We start from the raw sequence: 25,550 nt of genomic DNA on the forward strand, positions 1-25,550 counted from the left end.
GGTGTTTTATAAGGTCAAGAGAGTCTGTATTATCTCTATTAAAATACAGCTGTCAGTTAGGTAAAGTGGTTGACACTTGACAATGCAACTCAAGATATGTGGGAGAGATTGCTTGAACCTATGCAATTTTGTCTAGAATTATGACTTTGAAGCAATGAATTGTTCAACTCAATTCATAAAAACAATAGCAATTTGCTTCAATTCAAAGGTCAAAGATATATTGTTGATAAAACAAAATAAGAAGAGTAAGTATTCTTGCACAGTAAGTTGTCATTCTTTTTATTGTTCTTTGTTCATTTCATGTTAAGAAAGTTGTTGCTATTTATAAATATTAAGGGAATAAAAAAATACAGAATTGAATCAAAATTTAGCTATAATTTATTATGATAAATAGTTACATAATTTATTGTCTATCTATTATCTACTATATATATATATATATATATATATATATATATATATATATATATATATAAAAGACTTAAATAGTATTAAACAAGTTAATAACACCTACATTTTTAATTTTTCTATAAATTTATCATAGTCAACACTAAATTTAATTTGTGAGAATATATCTATATAACTACATTTATAATATCATAGTAAATGATATCTATAGAACCAACCTATCATTAATTTTATAATTTCTCACATTAAATTCTTCAATTATATAAAAGAAATTATATTATACAAAATGTTAATTCATATAAAGAATCTAAATCATCTAATGTTGCATATTTTATTTGTTGAATAAAATTTATTTTATAAAATAAAAGATAAAAAATATATTAAAGTAAATTAATGACACCTAAGTTTTTAAAGTTCCATATAAAATTTTCATGTTAACGCTAAAGTTAATTTTTAACAACATAGAAAAAAAACACGTTCATTAAAATTCTTTAATAATAATAATAATAAAATTTGAAAACTTAATTTATGAATGTAACAACTGAAAATTGTGTGTATATTCATAAATGACTAGAAGTTAAAAAATATATATTTTCTTTTTTTATCATTATTTGAGTGTTATATATATTATATATATATAGTTTCTCTTGGGTTAAAAAAATCAAGATGCAAAAAATAAATCCATATATTTGTGAATTTTTTAAGTCATTAAGATAATAACTTTATACAAAAATATATATGATAAATTATTTATTATATATTTTAAAATTGGTCTAAATAATTCTATCAAAAAATATTTTATTAAACAATTTTAAATTACTTTATTTTTTCTTAACACAAATATTGTTATTATATTCTTGTATTTCTCCTAGAAATCTATTTACAAAGCAATTCTGATCTGAGAAGGGGAAAGAAGTACAAAACTACTATATACCACCATGAAAATTAAGCATGGATGGAATCATTTTACACCATCTCTTGGCAAGAACAGGAAAAACCAAGCCAAGGCCAAAGCCACCATTACCTTTTATAAATTATATTTTGAAGTTGGAGGTGATGGTGAACATATGCGAATCATAATCCTAAATCCTAAACTCTAAACTCTTCACCAGTTTCTGGTTTCTTCAACCGCCGCTTTAACCTTCAGACAGTAAGAATGAAATTAATAAATCTATGCTTTAATTTAATGATTATAAATCATAATTGTACCATTTGATTACCTCTTGGTGGTACTGTCACTGAAACCAAACACACCCTTCATTATTGAGTTTATATCCACAGATCTCTCCTTCATCATCATATCATGATACATTTTACTGCCAATCTCAGTGATTTGTTCCTCCACTTCTTCTAGTGGCTGGTCTATGTTGAGTTGAAGCTCGCCTTTCCTGATGACCGTGACGCCAAATCCATTCGCTTTAGCTTCTCGGAAAGCATCCTATCGCACCGGATAAAAGTTAGAGGTGTTTGCAGTTTGGTTTGGATCGGTTCAAAACAAATTAACAAAAGCAAAAATATAACTAATTGAGCATTGACACTGGCGAGAACATTTGATTCGTTACCTTTGGAGGCCGTGCAACGACGAATGCATTGCCTTTCCCAAGCATATCCAAATGAGCCTGAACTATGTAACAAAAGTTTTTGCAGTCACTCGCATTTTGGAAGGCGATCACATGGTTCGGCTTAGGTTCCAATTCAAGATCAGAAGCCATCTCCAATGCATAAAATCCCACTCTCTCTTCTCCATCATCAATTGTGTACATCTCAATGCACTGACAGAAAACAAACAACTCAATTCACCATCAATGAATAATAGAGTGGAAAATCTCCAATAATTTTGATCCATCAAAAACTGTAACTCAAGGACATAACATTCATATTTATTTCTTATTTTCAGGATTTGTAAAAGTATTGGAACTAAGAATAAAAGAGATATACATATCTTACCAGCACATGTGGAAGATCTAACCACCACAAGTAATCTTCTTCTTTATCATCTGCATATTCGCGATATTTGCTAACTACGGCTTGTGGTCCAAACAGTTCCATCTCCCTTTTAAGTTTGTTGAGTTTCTTTTCCATGAAACCCTTGCTCCTCTCAGGTAACCTGTTCATCAGGTCAGCTGCTTCGTCGATTTCTTTCTCGGTGATCCAACGATCCAAATCCTTCCCAATATCCTTCATTGTGGCCTTAACTTCTGGATCTGTTTCGGCATTGTAAGAATCCAGAAAACCTTGGGACCATTTCTTTGTGTGCTGCCAATATTCCTTCCCTGACTTTTTGCCAACTTTCACAGATCCATCACTTCCTTCAATAATAGTCCTCGGTTTTTTCAACTTCTTACTTGGTGCTTTAGAACCATCAACCTTTTCTTTTGAAGATGAATGTGCTGATACTTTTGTAGAGAGATTTTCATCCTTCTTCACAGGGTTCAAATTTTGGGTGGAATTTGTCTTTCTTTGTTCTAGGAATTGATTTAGAAACTCCGGAACTTTCTCCACAGGGGGTCCTTTCCAACGGGGAATTATTTTCTCCGGTGGATCATATATACTAATGCCATCTACAAGAATAAAAACCAAGAATTAGCATTAACCTCAAATCTTTTAAAACAAGATAGCTAATATATCTCAAGAATTTAATCCTACAGAATACGCTTATAAGAAACTCAAGAATATGTTAATATATCATGTCCATGACAAAAGCAACTAAACAATGTTGCCAAAATCATCTCAAGAAATTAAGTTCTCTATATCACATAATTTTGAGAAAACGCAACTACCTGCTCCATAATCAAGATTCTCAATATTTGCATGGAGCCATTCATGGATGTGAGAGAGTTTTTTATTTTCTATTTCCACTTTCTTCTCAAGACCTCTGAAGAAGGCTTCTTTATCTTCAGCATTCATCGAATAAAATGGATCTCGTCCAGATAGTTCATTATCTCGGACTCGAAAAACAATGTCCCTAAGATGATCATCTTGCATCCAATCAAGTTCTCCACCATCTTCAAATCCGAGTGATTCCATCTCAGTGGGAATACCTAGAGGTTGATCAACTCTCTCTCTTGCAACCATGTAATTATCTCTAAACCCTTCTCCAATTTGCTTAAGTATGGGCTCAACTTCATGGAAGTTTTTCTCCAGCCAATTTTCTGTCTTTGCAGATGCCCTTTTCTCTGTGCTACCAACATTAACTTCATGATCTAAAGTGATCTCAGACTTTCGAAGTTCTTCTGCTTCAAGTTCAAAACCTAAGTCTTTGTAGACATCCTTTGCCAGGTTGAATTCCTTATTGTTCTGATTAGAATCTTCACTGGCATTTATGGCAGGTTTAGATTCTGATGTTTCATTCAAAGAATCACTTATAGTTTGATTGCTCATGAGCTCATCTTCATTTAAGTTTTCCTCTAGCTGATTTTCTGCCTTTATAGATAGCGTTATATCTGCACTAGTGCCGTTAACTTCACTTTCTAAGGTAGTCTCAGAATTTTGAAGGTCTCCTCCAGATTCAATACCGGTGTCAGGGTTTTCTTTCATTGGACCAAATTCCTTATCCGCATGATCAGAATCTTCAGCAGAATTTGTTAAAGACTTAGAATCTGATATTTCACTTAAATCATCAGTTCTGGACACAATTCCATTCATCTCCGATGTTTGGCCATTAAAGTCAATATTACTCGAGGGCATAGAATCGTAATCCTCTTTCACATGTTCAAAATTTGTTGATACAGTATCAGGATCTTGTTTGTCATGTTTCTTTGAAAGATACTCCCTAGCTTCCTTTACAGACCGTATGATCCTTGGTTTCTTTTCCATAGAGCTTTCATTTGTCACAGATGAGCCATTAATAGGCATAGCCAAGGGTTGTTGGTTGCCTTCTCCATCGTTTGCTCTTACACTATTATTGGTAAACTCTAGTTCCTGTTTATTGGTCTCTGTATCACCTTGAACTAGGATATCTGAAGCATGCACATTGCATTCATCCTGAATTACCCCATGCGATACTGAATTATCAATAACTCCTGTGTCATCAACAGATGCTGATTCCAAAATTGCATTACTATCTGTTGTTTTTCTTTCAACTTCATCTTGATCTTTCTCATCATTCTTTTGTACAACTTCCATCTCATTGGATGACTCCTCAATCACAGGACCATTCCTATCAGTATCTTTACTAACTTGAGACTTTTCTCTAGCCTCAATTCTCCGTGCCCGCCTAGCCATTTCTTGAATTTCTTGAACTTTATAGTCGAAATGCGTAGTTTTACTTGTCACTTTAGCAGATAGACCTTGTACCGCAGGTTTATCAGCAGTAGCCTTAGCCTTAAGAATATTGTTCTTAAGTTGATCCTTATCTAACTTGGGCTTCTTAATGTCCGTTGTCAGTGACTCCGACTGCTCGGGAATAACCTCAATGGCACCCTTCACCAAAACCTCTTTCTCCTTCCTCGCCTTGATCTTCCTCCTCATCATTTCCTTCTCCATTCCCGTGTACTCGACCTCCTCACCTCCAACAGTAAACAACTTCTTCACTGCCCACATCACAAGCAAGACACACAATACTCGGCCGCCAACTCGCGAAATCTTCAGAAGCAATCCCGGTTGAGCAATAAAACCACGAACACCACTGACAAAACCACTCTCTGCCACCACCTCCTCCCCTTGAACAACAAACTTAGCCACAGAGCTATTCCTTGAAATTACATTATTGCCTTTCTCCATTTCCCTAGCCATGTTCTTAGCATTCGAAATCTTATAAATCACTTCAGGGAATTCATCAATCACTTCCCTATCAACCTTGTTCCTTCTCAATATCTCATCTTCATCAACAATTACCCTTTTGACACCACCATTGGAATCCTCATAAACAGTGAATATAGAGCCAGAACCTATACCCCAATACTCAAAATCCTTCTTATACTGTTCAACCCAATTCTCTAACTTATTCAACATAACAGACTCACCCAAAGAAAACTTAGACTTTTGTTGTTTTTCCACTTCAAAGTTTTCAACTTTAGTGCCCTCAGAAACACTATCTTCGACCCCATTATTGAAACTAGTGGATTTTTCGTGGAATTCAGAGGGTGGTGGATCAGTGATAAGCTTATTGGGACTTACCCGGTGGTGGTTATCATGGAGGAGCTTCTTCCTGAGATAGTTGCGGCGGTTGGTGGGTCGTCCAAATTGGGCAAAAGTTTGAAACTTTGTAGTCTTTGAGCTGAAAAAATGGGGAGAGAATAATGGGATTCTGTGAAATCTGGGTTTGTTGCTGTATTTTGATGGGAATTTTGTGTTGCTGAGGGTTTGGGGGTTGCAGAAGGTTGAAAATGTTGAAACATTGAGAACGGCCATGGATGAAAGAAGAGAAGCAGCAGCAGCTGCTGCTACAGAGAAAGAATCGATGAAATCATAGTTGGATTTGGATGAAGCTTGTTTGAAAGATCCAAGGTTTTTTTGCTTTGGGGGGTTTTAGCTTTCTGCTAATGTTTTCTAATGGTGCTGATGCTAAAATCTTCTACACATGAAGAACTGATGTGGAGTGCTTGTTGGAATGACACGTGTTCGCAGAAGGTTTATTTCATATTCTCTCAAATTTTTTTAAACTTTATTTTACATTTTCTTTTAAAAAATATTTTATATATTTTAAAAATTAATTAATAGATTAAATAATTAAATATATAATATTTTTTTTCAATTTGACATGCAAAAATTAATTTTTTATAGATTTAAGTTCTATTTAAAAAGTTGCTGACTAATAATTTGTTACATATATAATACAAAATTTGAATTTCAATAGTCAATACTTAAGGGAGCAGATAAGTTAGCACTCCACCTACACAAATTAATTTCAATAATTAAATTTATTTAAAATAATATAATAAAAAAATTTATAAGATAACAAATACATATCTCCATTAATCATTACTCTTATTATTTGTTGTATTGTCTGATTTAGAGTTGGCTCACATAAGTGCTACAATTGATGGCGCCGGCCTAAAAGGTTAAGACAAATAAATAATTTGAGATTTTTGCTGGCGGTGATATGAGTTTTCCATGTTACTATTGTATGTCATTTTCACTCCTAAGGTAGTAATATTTTGTGAAACATTAATGTGAAAAATTGGTACCACTCTTAACAACTAGATGCAACTCCCTATTACAATAATGACTTCCATCATCAAAACAAATAAAATAAAGACTTTCCCATAACATGACACTCTCTGTTTTTTGTATAGCACTCCTACCTTAGAATATGATTCACAAAATAAGGTACAAACAACCACCAAAGTGTGTGAAGTGTGAACTATAACATTGATGTTCAAGCAGCAAACATCATGTTATTTGAGAACTTTAAACACTATTTTTGAGAACATCTTCTTAATAATTGTCCAACGTCGTTTTTTATATTGGTTGTCGTAGACCTAACAACTCTTGTTATTTTTCCCGAATTTGGGACCAGCTATGTACACATAGGCAGAGGTGTTTTGAGAATATAAGCTTTAAGGAATTTAGCATATCATACGCCTAGGAGCAAAGATTTGATAAGAATCATGGTTAGAACTTTGGGGGAGAAAAGAGAGAGAGGGGAACAAAATCTTATTTTGTAAGTTGAAATTTTCAATCACCATTCATCATTCTTGAATTTCTTTTTCCCAAAATTATCAACATTTGCAAGAACACTACACCCTCTATTTTTAACTCAATATTGAAGAGAAAGATGCTTTTGTTTATGCTCAATATCAAATATCTAGCTGCACAGATTTGGTAAGCACACTCCACTTTCCGGGTTTTGCTGTTCTTTCCATATCCTTCCAGTTACTCTCAGCTTCAGCTCTTTCCGGTCCCCACCGGAGAAGAAAAGCGCCATGTTTCGGTATACAATGAGGCCGTCATGGCTATCTCTAACTTTCTTGTGGCTATCTCTTATGCTTCTAGGACTTCCCTCGAAGGTTAGTTTCCGCCCATTTCCTCCTACTTCCAAGCTGTAGCTATAGCTCCGTGCATCTCTTTCGTCGCCCATGAAACGCAGGAATGCCATGTAAACCGGAGCTGTACCGAGCTGGAAGGCTTCGAAATGGAGACAGAAGTACTGACCAAAACAGTGGAAGACCTAACAGAATCAACAAAACAATTAACCATATCAATTTTCCAGAGAAATAATAAGTAATTCTAAGCTCATAATTTTAAAACCAACAAAACAGCTTATAAGCATAAGTAACATTTTAGAATTGTGATGTTTTTACCAAACTTAGAACTCCATATTAAACTTTATATGCTTACAGTCAGCATCCACGTAGCGTTTTCGACTTCCATAGGATTAGACTTGACATAGCGATGGTTAAAAGTGCATCCAGAATGCATATCAACCCTATGATCATCCCTTAAATGAGCAACAAGGTAGGGAATATCCCCGACAATAGAGCAATCTGATCCGGCATAGGGGCAGTTGTAAGGTCTGAAGTTACAAAGAGACTCGTGTTTGAGTTTGCTGTAATATGGAAAAATCTCAGGACAGCCAAGAGAGGTATATCTGCAAGGCAATTCTAGTGATTCCGCAATCTTCTCCAATGCCAAACACCTTATGTCACCGAGTTCTTGTCTACAAGTAGGACACCGGTTATGTACCCTTGTCTTACAAGTTGAACAAAGGGTATGTCCATTGTGGCACTGCACGACAAATAAGAATAATCAATAGGCATCATGAATCAAAAGCTAGGTAGTCTAAGAGCCCGTTTGCAAGTAGCAGAAGCTATTTTTTTATTACTTTTGAATTATGAAAAGTCATAGTACGCGTGTTTGGCACCATTTTAAACAAAGCTTTTAAGTTTTCGAAAAGTTAATTCACAGCTTTTTGAAGAAGTAAAAATATATGACTTCAAAATAAAAAGATCTACTTTCATTGTAGAAAAATATTTTTTATTTTTGCTGAAAATATTGGCCCTCCACCACCATTTTCATACAAGGTTCCATCTGCTAGAAGTATTGGCCTTCCATCATCATTTTCACGTAATGATTCATCTGCTGAAAGTATTGACCTCAACCACCATTTTAAAACAATGGTCCATCTGAACCACCTATTGCATATATTCTTTCCAGTTTTTTTTACCATTTTACCACTCTATTTTTATTATTGAATTTGTATTTAACATTATGCGTGGTATAAAATCTTAGTTTTACTTTTATTTTTTTCACATGTGATTTTATTTTTATATAACTTGCTATTATTTTTATAGTTAGTTATAGCAAGTTCTTGATCCCAGTAAAAGAGGAAGGAGTTCTAATACGAGTAAAAAAAATAAAAAACAGCAACAAAATATATATTGACACACATTTCACATTTATTTTTTATTTTTACTTACCATATCATACATAATAAAACAGCAAACACTAACTACACAATAATTTCTTTGGCATTGCCATCAAGATTATTGTGAATTAAAATTTTATTACTATTTACCACATAAGAACACCGCTATGGGTGAAGATAAAGTAGATGAAGTAGAAGAACTAGTTTCTACCTAAAAAATAGAACTAACAAGAGAACAAATAAAGAATTAATTCCAAGATAAGTGAATGGACTTCATGCACTAGATTCTGAACCTTGGTAACTACTAATGATCCTTTTATTAATCTTCTAGTTAATTTTCACCGCCAATTACTAAGATTTGATCATGTTCTTATCCTATGGTAAACTCTCTAAGAGTACGTTTGGTTTTTGGTGTGGGGGGATGGGGTGGAAGTTTTCGTGGATGAGTGTAAATTACATATCAAACTCATCCACAAAAATTTCCGCTCCATTTTAACCTCTCAACCAAACACACCCTAAGGTCATAACCCGTAACCAATAGTAAAAGGACTATTTAGTATCTTCTCGTACCTGTTTGCAAGAGATGGATGTACCTAATTCTCCCATAGGTTATACCACCCAAATGAAAAGCTCAATCAGAAACTACACATCTCCAGATATCTCATCTACTTACACAAACTCTTATAATTGATGTGTAGAAATTTATGTTAGATCTTGTAGCCTATCTAGCAGCATCAATGAATTTATTCATAGCATAATTCAGAAACCTTCCCTGCAAAGTGACTTGCATAATATCCATCCTATTCTACTTAGATTACTACTTTATAGGTTCCTCTCATTACCAAGATAAAGTTATTTAACAAAGTTCTTGATTGATTAAGATGCATTGATTAAAGACAACAATCCTCATAGGAATAATCATAAGTTGTATATTAGCCTTATAGTTAATGTGCCCAATTCTTTATTCCCTTAAAGTGCAGTCTATAAAGGTATCCATTATTGTAATTTTCACCCTAACTTTTACAAACCTTTATGTAGAGATAAGTGTGTGCAATCACACCAAACCTTACCCTATCACTATGCTTTCTAGCAATTAAAGCCACTTAATTTGTGTCATCCAACAGAACAGTGTTATCCAAATAGCACTACACCCTAAGGCTGCGTTTGACGACTGTTCCAATACATCAAATACAAGAGACACCGAGACAGTAGAAACCGAAAAATTTTGCTCCCATTGTACTCATATCACTTATTTTCTTCTTCAAACAACTTAGTTTCTCCGAATGTGTCTGAATTTCTATCCCGGGACAGTCCCCAAATGCGGCCTAAGAGGGCAAAAGCTAAACCATGATGCATATTACTTTCAACCAAACGAGGCACAAATCTCAATTGTTAGAACTTGGAAGCACTAGTGTTGATTCAAGGAAATAACAAACCTAACTTTGAATCAAGCTCATCAGTTGAACCATTAATAATTTAATATGCAATGCCAACATTTGAATTCAGCAACTTTCTTTAGCGTTGATATTTTGAACTCATCACCCTAAACCTAACCCCTGAAAAAGTCAAAAACTTTTTGAGCCACCAAGCTTTGAATCAATCAATCAACAACCCTTGTCTCTTACGTCCTGTTTTCAACAACCCCCCATATGATTCAACATCACCCAAATCATTCAAAGCTGAAATCTTTTTTCCTTTGGAAACATGAGATCCATGAAACAAAAGCCAACCTATAATTCCTAAAATCAAATTCAACACTTCTAATGCAACCTTATACCTTAACAGCCACAAAAGAACAAAGGGTACCTAAGTCAGCATAAACACATGACAAAATTGAAGCTACAAAACCAAAAATCAAACCAAAATGGATTGAAGGAAAAAACAACAAACCTGATGGATTGGAGGGTACATTGAATTTGTGCAAACAGGACACTCAAGAAGCTCATGAACACTTGTAGCTGTGGGACCACCACCACTGCTATGATGAACCTTGTTGATTGAAGAAGAATACTGATGATGATGATGATTGTGATGTGGATGATGCACATTTTCATCATCCATCATGATCAATGATGATACAGTACTATTACTATCACCAGATTCCATTCCTCTCCCAAAGCTAACACACTAGTAAGCTCAATTCCCTCAAATCTATGTATTCTTCAAAAATGGGTGTCTTTCTTTTCAATCATATATGCATCAGAAAAACAAAAAAAAAAACAAAAAACAAAAAATACAAAAAGTAAAAATTGAAGCTTTTTTGTGTGTGGGATAAAATGTAAGCTCAGTTTTCAATTGGGTGTGAGAATTTGAAGATAGAAAACAAAAAGGAAGAATTTTTTATTTTTGTTGATCACAGATAAACAAGACCAAATACGATGTTTGTTTTCCCTCTTTCCTATGTTGTTGTTCTTCTCAGAAACCCTTTGATCAGAATCAAACATTTCTCAGCATTTCATAGAGTATGAGGAAGAGGAAGAAGATTAGAAGAAGAGAAGTGCAAGGAAAGAGTCAGAGAGAGAATAGAATGCAACACACAATGTAAGAAGAAGAAAAAAATATGTGGAAAGTGTACCAAGTTTTTGGGTTTGTGTAAGAAAAGCTGAGATTTTTCTGTCACAAAAATAAAGGAAAAAAAAAGAAAGAAAGTAATTTTTATAGTTATGATTTTATACATCATTGGAAGCTTGAAGAAGCATAAGTAATTGATTTATAAATATTAAATAACTAGATTTTTTGTTTTTGTATTGGATATTATTATTATTATTATTTTTTAAGTTAGGAAGGAGACTAAAATTCGCAATTTTTAAGCGAACAATGAAAAACTATGTCATTTGAGTTATAGTTCGTTAGTGAAATTATTATTATTATTATAGAGGTAACATTTTTGAACTAGATTTATCCACAAAGTAAAAAAATTCAATTCTTAATTATTAAGAAAGAGATTTATCATTAATTTGTTTTACTTTTTAATTATTTTAGACACGGAAATGTTTAGTAACCAAAGAAAATCAGTCAAAAACAGTCATAACTTACTCATTAATTATTGCGATAATTAATAAATGCTAAATAAAGCAAGTTCAGGCTGTTTTTTTTGTCTCCCTAGCATTGCCTTTTCAGACACGGATTAACACTTTAATATATTTTGGACATTTTTAAATAAAAGCATATTTTAAACATATAAATTAATTAAAGTGATCTTTCAATTAATTTAAATCTTAAATTTTATTATTCCAAACATGACCGAAGTGTCTAATTAATATTTACTAAACTAATGTCAAAAACAGAACAATTTTTAGTTGAAATTTATAATGACTATTGATATAGAATAAGATAATTTGTAAATAATTACAGATTAATTAAGCCTCTATCTTTGATAATTTATTATTCTTACCATCCTCATTATTGGTCAAGGCTATGATGCATGCAATACAAAATAGATGTATTCAATGGAAGAATAATAAAATTTGAAGGTGAATCTAAATGAATTAATTAATTACCTAACCAAAATCTAAACCAAACTAACTTATTACAATAAGCCAAAAAATATTATATACTAATCTTCAAAAGTATTTACTACACATTTACATACATACACATAATCTTTTCAGTACAACTTTTATTATTATTTAATTAATTATAATAACTAATTAGATTTCTTTCTATTCGTTACATTGATCACTTCATACAATAATAAACATTAGGTGATATGGACCAAACATTACTGTTATGAAACCTAGTTGGTTCTTTAATTTAGGTACTTTATTTATAACTCTCTAAACCATGTGAAGGTAGAGAGAGATGTTGTGGTCTCAAAGTCTCAACCATTAAAGGATGCACGATATGTTTCATTTGATTGATGATGGACCTATAATGCCACTATCTCATCATCATTATTGGAATAAATAAATAAATAGATAATATTTTCATTTTTCTTTGAGCTGTATAAGGGTCCTCTATGTAAAACTTTTTCCATGCATGCGGGGTGTTAGGTTTAACAAAAGTTTTTATCTTTTATTTTTCTATTTTTTAAAATGTGTTTTTTAAATGAAATAATTCTTAATTTAGTCTTTAAAATTCTCATCACTTATTAAAATAATCCTAAACTTTTAAAAATGACCAAATTATTTTCTAAATTTATAAATTATGAATCTCCATTCGTTACTAATTCAATTGTCGTTACTCGTTAACACAGTATTAATATGACGTTATAATAATGCTAAAATAATATCTCCAACCGTAAAGTGACATAGTTAAAACCTTAATATGATCAAGTGTCCTAAATTGATTAATCAAATTTATTTTAATTAATGATTATATGTTGATATATAGACACAAAAATAAAACATAAAAGATAAAAAAATTTTGTTAATAATAGTGCAGTGTGGCCAAAATTTTAAATAACTAATATTAACAAATTATTTTCCATTTTCAAAATTTGAGCTACTTTTTCGTAATAGTAAAAGAGAAACGCATACTTTTAGCAAACTTATATAAATTGTATATGGGAATTTTTACTTCCAATTTGAAAGTGGTTCTTGCAAATTTAACGAATATTAGAGTTGTTTAGTGGTCAGTTTTTTTTTTCATATTGGATTGTTATCCCTAATTTTTATTAATATTATGATGTTTTGGTATAATATGTTAATACAAGAGTATTTAAGATAAAAAGAAATTATAAGTTACAATTTTAAATAGGACAAAAAGATAGTAATTGAAATAGGATAGGATATGTCTTGAAAATGTCATGTAAACTTTGTAGTGTGATAATAATTATGATGGTCTTGACTTATTTAAAACAGATTGTCTTGTGGTTATTTAGTGTATAGTCATAAAAATTACTAAATGACTAAAGTAGTTGATGAAAATTAATCATAAGGTAATTTACACATATAAAATGATTGAAGAAAACGTTTACGCAAATATAATATTGGCAATTTTCAGACGCAAATGCAACAAACGCAACTATATATAATTTGCTACACTTTGCAATGGAACTTAATTGCACGTAATCCGTTACAGGGTATCGCGGATTACGTTGAGGGTGGGGTTACTCATAAACTGCTACAGGGTGTAGCAGTTTATGACCAAATGGCTTTTATGCATAATCCGCTACACTCTGTAGCGGATTATGAGTATAGTGGTGTTTATATGTTAGGGTTTAAAACCCATGATGCCAAATGCACGAATTGATACAAAATATAATCGTCATTCGCAGTAACTCATACAAAAATAATACAGGTATAACTACATAACTAATACAGATATAACTGTCACAAGTCGTTAACCCTAACAGAAAATAAATAAGTCATAATTCATACATGGATAACTGTCGGAAATTAAGAGAGTCGGATGCTACTGTTGGTCACCGTCACCATCATGATCGCCTCCGAATGGACCAAGTAGGTGCGAGCCTGTGCCACATCGAGTCGGACGCCTAACCCTAGCCGCTCGCCGATCTCCCGACGGAGCCTCCTGTGCCCCAACTCCAAATGCAGATGGTGGCGTCCCCCCATCCCAAACCAAGTGTCGTACGGGCTGTCTGCGGGCTCATTTAAGTCGACCAGGAGCTGGGTCTCAGGAACCTGGGTCTCAGGCATATCCGTTGGCTGTGGCCTATACTCCGTAGGGTCTGAAGGGCCGCCTGGAATCGGGCTCTGGTACTGATGAACGTCGTCACCCCATATGAACTCATCAAAATCCGCATATAATTGGGGTCACCCAACTGATCGTCGAAATCCATGGTGAAAGAAGTGGTAGCAAGATCGGCTAACAGCTGTGTGCTACACCCATGTAGTACCTGAGAGCTAGATACGTGGGTAAAAGGTGTACCACCCATACTAGCCTCCATGGTGCCACCAGCATGAGTGTTTGTAGGGTGCTGACGGGACAATCCTGCCTTGTCATCGTGGTGGACGGGAGGTGCTCCTCCACCACGAGCAGCCCGTCGTTTAGCAGAAGATCGACGAAGGCGATGATCTGCCTGGCCTCCGTCATCACCACCAACCTGCTCCTCCTGCATCTTGTCATCTAGCCAGCGCCAGTCGCGATCAGTGGCACGTGTACCGATGCATCGTCTCCGCTCCAAACATCTGTTATCCGGCATATCAGACGCTGGAACTCTAGTCGGCGTCTGCGACGACCCTCTGAGTATAGCATCATCCGGAACCTGGGTCGGCCTGGGGTCGGCGAAAGCAACTCCTGGTGACAGAATCCTATGTGCAACATGGTGCCACCAGTCCAGATACTCAGGGGATGGACCAAGATCAGGAACTCTCTGGACACTCAACACAGAACGAAGTCGCTCGTCCCAATGCTGATGCCATGTCCTATAGTAAGTGGGGAACCATCTATCTCCACCCCTGCCGTCCTTACTATGAAGATACTCTATGTTGAGCGCTGGCTCAAGCAAATGCTGTATGTCCCCTAGCTGTGGGAAGACCCTGTCAACCTGATGCCACTCAATAACTGCAAAGTAGATCAGGTTGGTGACAGCCCGTCATAACCGGCTGTGCTCCTCGGTCAGTATCTCCGGATGGATGACTGCCAGTACGTCCAGCGAACCATAAGGCTCCCACACAATCTGATAGACAGGAGGCAAGGTCAGCATTATACCAATGTATACATATAAGTGTGAAAAAAACAATTAAAATAACAACAAACAAAAACAAAATACTTACATCTCGATGAGTCAGTCGATCCAATGCTAGACGATACTGCATAATCCACCGTTCCTTCCCATCAGAAGAGGGCAAATATGTGGCCCATCTGAGTAACAGAAATAGCATATAAGTATGTAATTTCAAATATATAACGTAATGAACTTGAAAGAAAGAATGAATTAAAGTATACCTGGATGCCAATGGAAAAGAGAAGGCATCAAAACTCGGCGGCTTCAGCATGGGGAACCGCCAAAAGATCCATGACTGTAGCAACTGTAGAGGTCCAGCCAAGTTGGTGATGTTTCTGTTCGCCACCCTGCACATGCATCGGTACAGCCACGCCAATGCAGCGACGCCCCAGCTATAGCTTCCCATATCGTTAAGTCTCGCCACAAAAGGCAACTAGCGAAGGTGGACTCGATTAGCACTCTTGTCCATGAACAGCTTTGTCGACAGAATCATCATAATATACGCGCGTGCATATATGCGCACGGTCTCCTCCGAAGCATCCGCTGGTAACACCCTAAACCGCTCATGAAACCATGTGAAGTGGACTGTGTATAACTTTCTCTTATCCGGCAGCGGAAACTCACCAAATAACTCCTCGAACCACTCCCATGCCGGTCTGGCCCCCTCGATGTGCATGTGGAAGTCTGTCATGTACCCGAAAATAGCCTGGCCAGTGGCCATCCACTGGCAGCCCGAGCTGGTATGCCACGTCCTGGAGCGTGATAATACACTCTCCGAATGGCATATGGAAAGTGTGGGTCTCAGGCCGCCACCTCTCAATAAATGCCCTGACCAGAGGTTCATCCAACCAGAACCAATGCGCGTTCAGCCTAGCCAGGTGGTACAACCCAGCCCTCTCTAAGTAAGGTATGATCCTATCATGTAACGGCATATTCTGTTGCCTACGGACGCTATACACACATCGGGTTGGCTGCATTTTCAGAAATAAAGAACACCGGCTTAATTTCTAACAATAACATCACCAACCAAACTATAGCTTGTATTTCTAGTCTTAAGCTACTTGGGTTTTGAAATTACTAATTTACCTCTCTACCTTGACTATTAAATGTTAGATGCCAAAGTTTATATTTCAAATTTTCATTTACAAACCAAAACCTAAACTAAGTCTCTATCTATCTAATTAATGAATTACTTCCTTAATATTAAATAAAATATACATTTATTAAAATAGTGTTTGGAAATACAGACACTTACCTCTGCATCGATGGTTCTGGCTACGTGAGCAACGCCGTCGAACCGGTACAACCGCCGTTCATCCTCCATTCTTCCAAACTACTCAAATATTTTAAATTTTCTCTCCCTTCTCTCTACTTTCTCTCTCTAACTTTCTTTCCAAAATAACTCAAATGATTTCCGCTACAGCCTCACGCGGTATATATAGACAACCCACTATACTTATAATCCACTACAGGGTGTAGCGGATTATGCATAAAAGCCATTTGGTCATAAACCGCTACAGGGTGTAGCGGTTTATGAGTAACCCGGCCCTCAACGTAATCCGCGATACCCTGTAGCGGATTACGTGCAATTAAGTTCCGATGCAGGGTGTAACGGATTATATATAGTTATGTTTGTTGCATTTGCGTCTGAAAATTGCCAATGTTGTATTTGCGTAAACGTTTTTTTCAATCATTTTATATGTGTAAATTGCCCTTAATCATATACCTAATATAAGTTATATTGGTTTGTATGGTAGAATAGAAAATACATAAGTTATAGCGATTAATTTAGCTATTGAAATTTAAATAAAATTAATTGTTAAACCCTTAGCAACCGATTTGATAGGTCGCAAAACCTTAGTTACTAATTCGCAAGAGTTTATATTAGCGACTAATTTTTAGTTAAGAGTGACCAAAACAATGACAAATTAATTCTGTCGCTAAAAATTGATTACTATTTTAAAAATTTCTTGTAATAAATTACTAAATTTCCTCGTTTGGATTGGCTATCTTAAGAATTTTTACTAAGAAAAGAAAAAAAAAACTCCAAATAATGAAAGCTACGTTTCCTAATAATAATTTATATAGTTTTGGAGTTATTCATCTTTGTCATATTAAGTATTATTGTTGCTTAATTAGAGGGCACATCTTGAAAACGTTTGAGGAACGGATAATCTGAAAATTATTTAATTAAGGTATAGCTTTCGGGTCACTTATTGCTACAAATTTTAATGTTAACTTCCCCTTCAAGGCTTAATTTTTAATAACATTATAAATAATTTTAATAATTTATCTCCGGCCTTATGATTATGACAATTCTTTTCTTCTCTTTTTTTATTTTTATTTTTTAAAAAAAAAATTGGCTAGACATCTTCATTACTTAATTTATTTGCCCTTTTCTTTGGATTTTGTTATGTACTATATTTTGTTGTCTTCTTATAGAAATAACGGATGAAACGGATTAATATTTATAGATTTCATATATTACTAGATTATTGTTAATCTTTATGGAATTTATTGCCATGCTTACACTAGATAAGGTGGGAATAAATGAGAACAAAAAAAAAAAAAATAACAATATCCCTAATCTCTAGCTATCATAAAATAAAATAAAAAGTACATTGCTAAAAATAACAACTTTCTATAAAAGATTAGAGAAATTAAATAATTAACTAATCCACTAGATCTATATACTCTACATATATACATCAATACTTTATTATATAGGAATATTCTACTATACAGATTGAAATGGTATAAAAAAAATATAATTTTTTTATAGTTATTTTTTATTATTTTATTATTATTCAAAATATAAATCCTACTTTTATTAATTTCTCTTTTATTCTATTAAAAAAAATCTATAAACTTATATTTTTACCATATAATTCACCTATTATATAGATCTATTTCAAGTATTAAACTTTTTTCCTCAAAGAGTTACATGCCATTACATTCCTTGAAAAGAGTTACACGTCATTTTCAAGTGTTAAATGACATGTTAGAATTGAAAACAAGTAACAAGGACTAATAATTAAATGAATAAACAAATAATTAAAGGGGGGGGGGGGGAACTAATTAATAGAAAACAAGAAATTATGTTAAATAATTTGGCCAACTATTAATAATACTCCTTCCTTCTTAAATAAATATTTTTATTTTTTAGATTATTATTAAAAAATTAATATATTTGGATAATTTTTTATTAGATACATTAATTTTCTGAAAAATATTAAAAATAAAAAAACACTTATTTTAAAAAAAATAAATAATTAATAATAGGTAAAAACTCAGTTACAGTCAACTTCACATAAAGTTAATAGTTAAAAACTGTTAAATAATTTAACTGATTTGATTAAATTTTATCTAACGATTTTCAATTATCAACTTTATATATATATAAGAATCATATTAAGGCATGGATTAAGTGTTTCTCAAACTTTGCAAGAGATATGTTTGTTTTGTGTTACATGGGAAGCGTTAAAACAAAATTATTGGCATCAGATATGACTTGGAATCAACGTTACTTCAAGGCAAAATCACCATGCTAAAAGATTCTACAGTATATATAAAATAATTATTTAAATTAGTCTCTAAATATTTTAAAAATGAATATTTTAATTTTTCGAAAAAATTAATATTCAGATTAACTTTTAACGTTTTCTTCCATCAAATATAATAATTTTCAGTCTATTTTTTAACATAATTCACTAATAAAAAATATTAAATTAATACGTAAATTCATACATATAATAATTAAATATTTACGTGTACGAAAAAGATAAAACAGTCCATAATCTTAACTATAATAAAAAGAAAACTTATATTAGAAGGTAATATATTATGTACTGTCAAAAAAAAAAAACTATATTGTAGGTCAGAAACAAAAATAGTTATGTAAGATGCTTCATTATTTTATTTTTATTTGTAGGAGTATATTCTCACAAAATTCACCCTCTCATGATTATAAAATAGAGTAACATATACTTAATTGTGGGACCATATTTTAATTTATTCTATACTAACAAACTGAGTATATATATACATATATATATATATATATATATTCTAATAAATGAATACACAAAAAAAAGGTATATAAATTTTTGTCTATCCATGTTACACAACTCACAAGTGATATAACCACACAAAATTAAAGATAGATATTATTAGGGCCAGAAACTCTCAGGTTGGTTCCTAAAGAATGGGGCAAAGGGAATATTTCATGAACATTGATCTACCTCTACCCCTCCTCTACCTTTTTAATTTTGTGGAATGATTATGAGTGTTTTTTTTTTTCTCTTTTAAAAAAATCTGTTTACATATGATGTCACCCATTATTGGTGATGAGTAATAAGCTCAGCTCCAAAATTTCAATGTTAGGGATATTATCTTCTTGTAATTAATAATTTTATTTTTTTATTTTTTTTAATTAAAACCCAACAATTTGCTCTCAATTCATGAAGGTCCACCATCACCAGACATGAAGGTAAGGTGCTTATTGTCATTAATAGTAATGGAAGCCATTTATGATATATAAGACTTTTTGAGGCTGCTAATTATTCTTAAATATAGTTTGATAGAATATTTATAAATTTGCGCTTATTTTTAGAAATTGAAATTGAATTGTGAAATTAAAATTTAGTATTGTATTTGATGGTCTAAAATTAAAACTCTTGAGACACAAAATTTTAGTTCTTTAATAGAAGTATAATAATTTCATACATTTTTTACATTTTCATTTAAATTCAATTTTAATTACTTGATGTGTTAACTATTTGTTACTTTTATTGTCTCTGTTACTTTCATATAAATATCGCATCGTAAATATAAACAATTAGATATACATGAGAAAATGGCAACGACATATATAATATCTTGTATTACTACAACAATAAATATGTTTAACAATGTTTTACTTTATCAAAATAAAAATTCTTATATATAATAGTATATATGCTTTGATTTATTATAGAACTTAGAATCATTTGCAAACCCTCTTCATATCACCAGTTAGACTTTTACGAAGGCGAAATTCGAATTTTTTGACACTTGTTTAAACAAATGAATGAGTTGATCACTCAATCAATCTAAGTTGGTTAAACCTCTGTGTATTTGCAGAAGAGTATGAGATGGGAAAGATTGTATGGATGGAGGAGTAGGGCCGGGCCTCAGCTGTGGGCCTACAGCTATTGGACCTTTGTGCATGAGATGCTTGGGCCAATTCCTAATAGTTATATATAGTAGTATATGATTGAAAAATTGTTGTCACCTATAAAAAGATATGGTTGATTTTTTTCTTTACAATTGGTTAAATCTTTTTAGTATTTGAAATGATAAAACAACTGCTGAAGCCCGCCAAAGAAACTAATAGCATTAGAATGGTCCTCTCCATTTTTGTCAAAAAAAAAAAAAACAATTGGTGTTAATCCAAGAACTTTTTATTTTTAATATTAGAGTGATAACAGTGTTTTTTTTAATGTGGATTGTTGGAATGTTATTCTCAAACATGGAACCGTTTAATTAAAGAAGTAAAAATTGGACCGTTCGATTTATTAGAGATACAGAAATCAAACCGTTCGATTTTTAGAAATACACAAATCGGACCATGTTAAAAAAAATTTTAAAATTTCAGGTACAAAAATCGAACCCTCTGATTTGTGTACTATCCACAATTTTAAAAAATACTAAAAATTACAATGTTAACGTATATCACTACTTTTACTTCCATAACAAAAAAAAAAAAACCTTAATCCAAACATATTTGTACATTTATGTCAATATATAGCTTAACTTGTTTTCATCTTTCACCTACCATATACCAAACAAAAAATGTTAAATCATGTCAAAGAAACTATGTATGAATTCGTGAATTTTGTTTTAATTTGTTAAATTTAAGTTTTAAAAATCTTACTTTGTGTTAGATTTAAGTTTTAAATGTGGGATTCACTTAATTTTATTCTAAAATAATTTACTAAAGTAATGGGTATCTTAATATTAAATTCAAAAATTTAGATTAAAATGTCTTACTTCATAAAATATTAAAATCAATCTTTTAACAGCCTAGAGTCCAACACCATGGGAAAGAGACAAAATTGATCAATTATGCTCTTTTTCTCTAATTCCAAAAAAGGTAGTTTACTAGTTTTACATTCCTTCTCCTACTAACCATTTTGACAATTTTCTCCATTTGTCTCCTTTATGCTCACATATTTTGACTTATTTTTACATGCATGTGCTACATGGGCATTTTCGGAATTATCTGAGATATTCTAACAAAGCATGTGCCCTTGTCTGTCCAAACTTATGAATTATATGTGTAGGAAAAAATAAATAATATCCACGAACATAGTATTAGTATCAATATGCAATAATGCATTAACCAACTTTGTTAATAATTGAAAATATATTGTATCTAAATTGTTGAAGTTTTGCTATGTAAAGAGTTCATGTGTTTCTATACATTATTGCAGATGGAGTCAGAAAGAAAGAGACAATGGGATAATTTTTTAGAAGATAAAGTATTATTTGTTTATAATATTTTGTTAAAAGTTAAAATTACTTTTAACATTTTTTACTTTTAAAAATGTCTCTTTATAATAAATTTTTAAAATAATAGCCTGTTAAAATATAATTTTTAAACAAATTTTTATTTTAAATTCATTGTCACCTATCTAAATTTTTAATTTTAATTCTATTTTGTTCTGCTTAAATTCGTTTATTGTCACTTCCAAATTCTTTTATTCTACCACTCACAAATTACTAAAAACAATTATTCAACAAATAATAAAGCCAGTATGTATAAATTAGAATGAAAAAGACAAAAGTACTGACAGTAACGATAATAAAATGAGTGTGGAGAAGATCATATTTTTATCTATCAGTTCGGATTTAGAATGAGAGTAAAGAGAAGGTTAGGATCTTTAAGTGAAAAAAAAATGACTTTTTTTCCTAACTAATTGGCATAAAAAATAAATTTGTTCAAAAATTAACATTTTTTAACAACATAACTATTTTAAAAATTAATATTTTTTCATTTTTAAGATTAAAATAATATTTTATCCGACCTTCAATTTCAACAAGAGATATTCCTTTATCCTTGTTTTAGATCCTTAAATTAATATACTTTAAGAAATAGATATATGGATGGTGAAAAAAGAAAATAACGAAAAATTATAGAGGTTAGAAAATGACATAGTCGTTAATAAAACTGTGAAAGAATAAGAAAAAAAAGATGAAAAATATTGTACTTTATATTTTTTAATTATTATTGATCAATTGATTGAATTGTGAATTATGAAGGTAAAATTAAATATATATAGAGTATTTAGCCTATGAAAGATAAAAATAAATAAATGTAAGATAAAAACAAATAAAGATAAGATAAAATAATAAAGGCTAAAATTGTAACTGAATTTATGTATTCTGTTGGGTTGAATTTATGGGTCACGAAACTTCTTTATTTTTGTCATGGGATAAGGTGGAAGAGTGGTTTAATATGGCCCCGCAAGCTGGTGGATGGAAGATGTCAATAATCCACAGCTTGGATAAGTTCTGGTGAAATGGTCGAGGAAGACGCATGTGACGTGGTGATGCAGAGGGAGTGCGTGCGGCGGAGCTAGAGCTGCTGACAGAAAAAAAAAACATAGAAGGAGATGCTGTGCTTGAGGGAGAGAGAGCAAGCAACGATCTTCAGAAGGCGCGTAGAGCGCGATAAGAGAGAAGGCGTGTAGAGCGCGATAATTTTGGGTCCATTGGACTCTGAAGGATAAGAAAAGAAAAGATGAAGGTGATGCAGAAACATAGAAGGAGATGCCATCTGCACTTTGTTTCAGTGATTAAACATAAACGTGGCAATCTCCAGAAAGTTGAGGAATTAGGGTTTCCTCTTGAAAGAATGAATAATAATGTAAATGCCATTAACATTGACATTGATGAAAACCAAGTTAACGACGAAGAAGAGATGCAGCCACTGCCATCAACATGCGGTATATGCACCATTCCTATATTCGTCGACGACGTCTTCAACAACAACGACCGTTGCATGCACTCTCCCTATTACTGCCATAACTGCATCCGCATCTACCTCGTCCACCGCATCCGATTCATCACCATAGAACGTCCCTTGCCCTGACTTGAGCTGCCCCGTAAAGTTAGATCCAATGGCATTCAAGACTCTCATCCCTGAAGACATCTTCCATAAATGGTTTGATACAACGGTCAAATCGGCACTCCCTCCGATGAAGTACCAGCGTTGCTGCCCTTTTTGCTCCGAATTGGTCATCAATGAGTGTAAAGATAAGTATATGAAGAAAGTGGAGTGCCCTAATTGTAAGAAGGAGTTTTGCTTCAAGTGTCAGGTTCCTTAGCATCATGATAAAAGCTGTTATGATCATGGTGTGCACGGTAATGACATGAAGTTTGCGAAGCTTATTCGCAAGAAACAACGGCGTAAATGTTCTCATTGTTCTTGATGGGTTGAGCGAGTTGATGGATGTAATTTCATTTATTGCATGTGTGGGTTTTACTTCTGCTATATATGTGGAAAAGATTATGACTCTGATACCATAATAAAACTATGAAAGAATAAGAAGAGAAAGATACAAATTTTTTTATTGTTTGTTGTTGTTTCTTGTTAGAATATGGGTAACCAAGACTGAGGTAGGTTTTCACTTGGATGGATGTAATAGAAATTAGTTGGATTCTGAGCTAAATTGGAAGATTAAATATTCATTGTGGGAGAAGGTTGAAAAAGAAGTATGGTGATTTCTCACCGGAAAGATGATAGCTTATGTATCCTCCTCAAGGAGGATGATACCATAGCTCTGATACCATAATAAAACTGTGAAAGAATAAGAAAAGAAAAGATGAAAAATGTTGTACTTTGTATTTCTTGATTGATTATTGATTGATTGATTGATTGAATTGTGAATTATGAAGGTAAAATTAAATGGAAAATGCTATTCGTACACTAAAATCATTCACCAATGTATTTGTGTAAATACATATGCGGTTTAATTTATTTTTAATGTGTATTTATATTTTAACATGTATTTTATACTGTGGCTGACTTTGGTGGCTGATTTTAATGTACACGTAGCATAATCCAAACTAAATATATATAGAGTATTAGCGTATGAAAGATAAAAGCAAATAAAGATAAGATAAAAACAAATAAAGATAAGATAAGATAAAATAGTAAGGGCTAAAATTGTAACTGAATTTGTGTATTCTATTGGGCAGAATTTGTGGGTCGCAAAACTTCTTTATTTTTGTCATGGGATAAGGTGGAAGAGTGGTTTAATATGGCCCCACAAGCTGGTGGATGGAAGATGTCAATAATCTACAGCTTGGATAAGTTCTGGTGAAATAGTCGAGGAAGACGCATAAGACGTGGTGACGCAGAGGGAGTGCGTGCGGCGGAGCTAGAGCTGCTGACAGAAAAAAACATAAAAAGAGATGCTGTGCTTGAGGGAGAGAGAGCAAGCAACGATCTTCAGAAGGCGCGTAGATCACGATAAGAGAGAAGGCGTGTAGAGTGCGATGATAGAGGCCGCGTAGAGCGCGATAATTTTGGGTCCATTGGACTTTGAAGGATAAGAAAAGAAAAGATGAAGGTGATGCAGAAACATAAAAGGAGATGCCATCTGCACTCTATTTCAGTGATTAAACATAAACGTGGTAATCTCCAAAAAGTTGAGGAATTAAGGTTTCCTCTTGAAAGAATGAATAATAATGTGAATGCCATTAACATTGACATTGATGAAAACCAAGTTAACGACGAAGAAGAGATGCAGCCACTGCCACCAACATGTGGTATATGGATCATTCCTATATTCGCCGACGACGTCTTCAACAACAACGACCGTTGCATGCACTCTCCCTATTACTGCCATAACTGCATCCGCATCTACCTCGTCCACCGCATCCGATTCATCACCACAGAACGTCCCTTGTCCTGACTTGAGCTGCCCCGTAAAGTTAGATCCAATGGCATTCAAGACTCTCATCCTTGAAGACATCTTCCATAAATGGTTCGATACAACAGTCAAATCAACACTCCCTCCGATGAAGTACCAGTGTTGCTGCCCTTTTTGCTCCGAATTGGTCATCAAATGAGTGTAAAGATAAGTATATGAAGAAAGTGGAGTGTCGTAATTGTAAGAAGGAGTTTTGCTTCAAGTGTCAGGTTCCTTGGCATCA

General features: G+C 33.1%; 2 protein-coding genes across 2 annotated transcripts; both read right to left on the reverse strand.

Moving 5' to 3' along the window:
• Positions 1–1,189: 1,189 nt before the first annotated feature.
• Positions 1,190–6,608, reverse strand: LOC112708060 (uncharacterized). Its single transcript, XM_025760181.3, has 5 exons — positions 3,189–6,608; positions 2,356–2,969; positions 1,971–2,180; positions 1,629–1,846; positions 1,190–1,549 (listed from the first exon to the last, which is right to left on the reverse strand). Exons 1-5 carry the CDS (start codon positions 5,758–5,760, stop codon positions 1,498–1,500), a joined length of 3,666 nt encoding a protein of 1,221 aa, XP_025615966.1. The 5' UTR covers positions 5,761–6,608; the 3' UTR covers positions 1,190–1,497.
• Positions 6,609–7,008: 400 nt separating this feature from the next.
• Positions 7,009–11,399, reverse strand: LOC112708061 (E3 ubiquitin-protein ligase SINAT5-like). Its single transcript, XM_072201592.1, has 3 exons — positions 10,607–11,399; positions 7,690–8,076; positions 7,009–7,519 (listed from the first exon to the last, which is right to left on the reverse strand). The coding sequence occupies exons 1-3, from the start codon at positions 10,820–10,822 to the stop codon at positions 7,157–7,159; spliced, it is 966 nt and encodes a 321-aa protein (XP_072057693.1). The 5' UTR covers positions 10,823–11,399; the 3' UTR covers positions 7,009–7,156.
• Between the last annotated feature and the right edge of the window lie 14,151 nt (positions 11,400–25,550).

Source organism: Arachis hypogaea, chromosome 8 (genome assembly GCF_003086295.3).
Source record: "Arachis hypogaea cultivar Tifrunner chromosome 8, arahy.Tifrunner.gnm2.J5K5, whole genome shotgun sequence".
Classification (NCBI taxonomy): domain Eukaryota; kingdom Viridiplantae; phylum Streptophyta; class Magnoliopsida; order Fabales; family Fabaceae; genus Arachis; species Arachis hypogaea.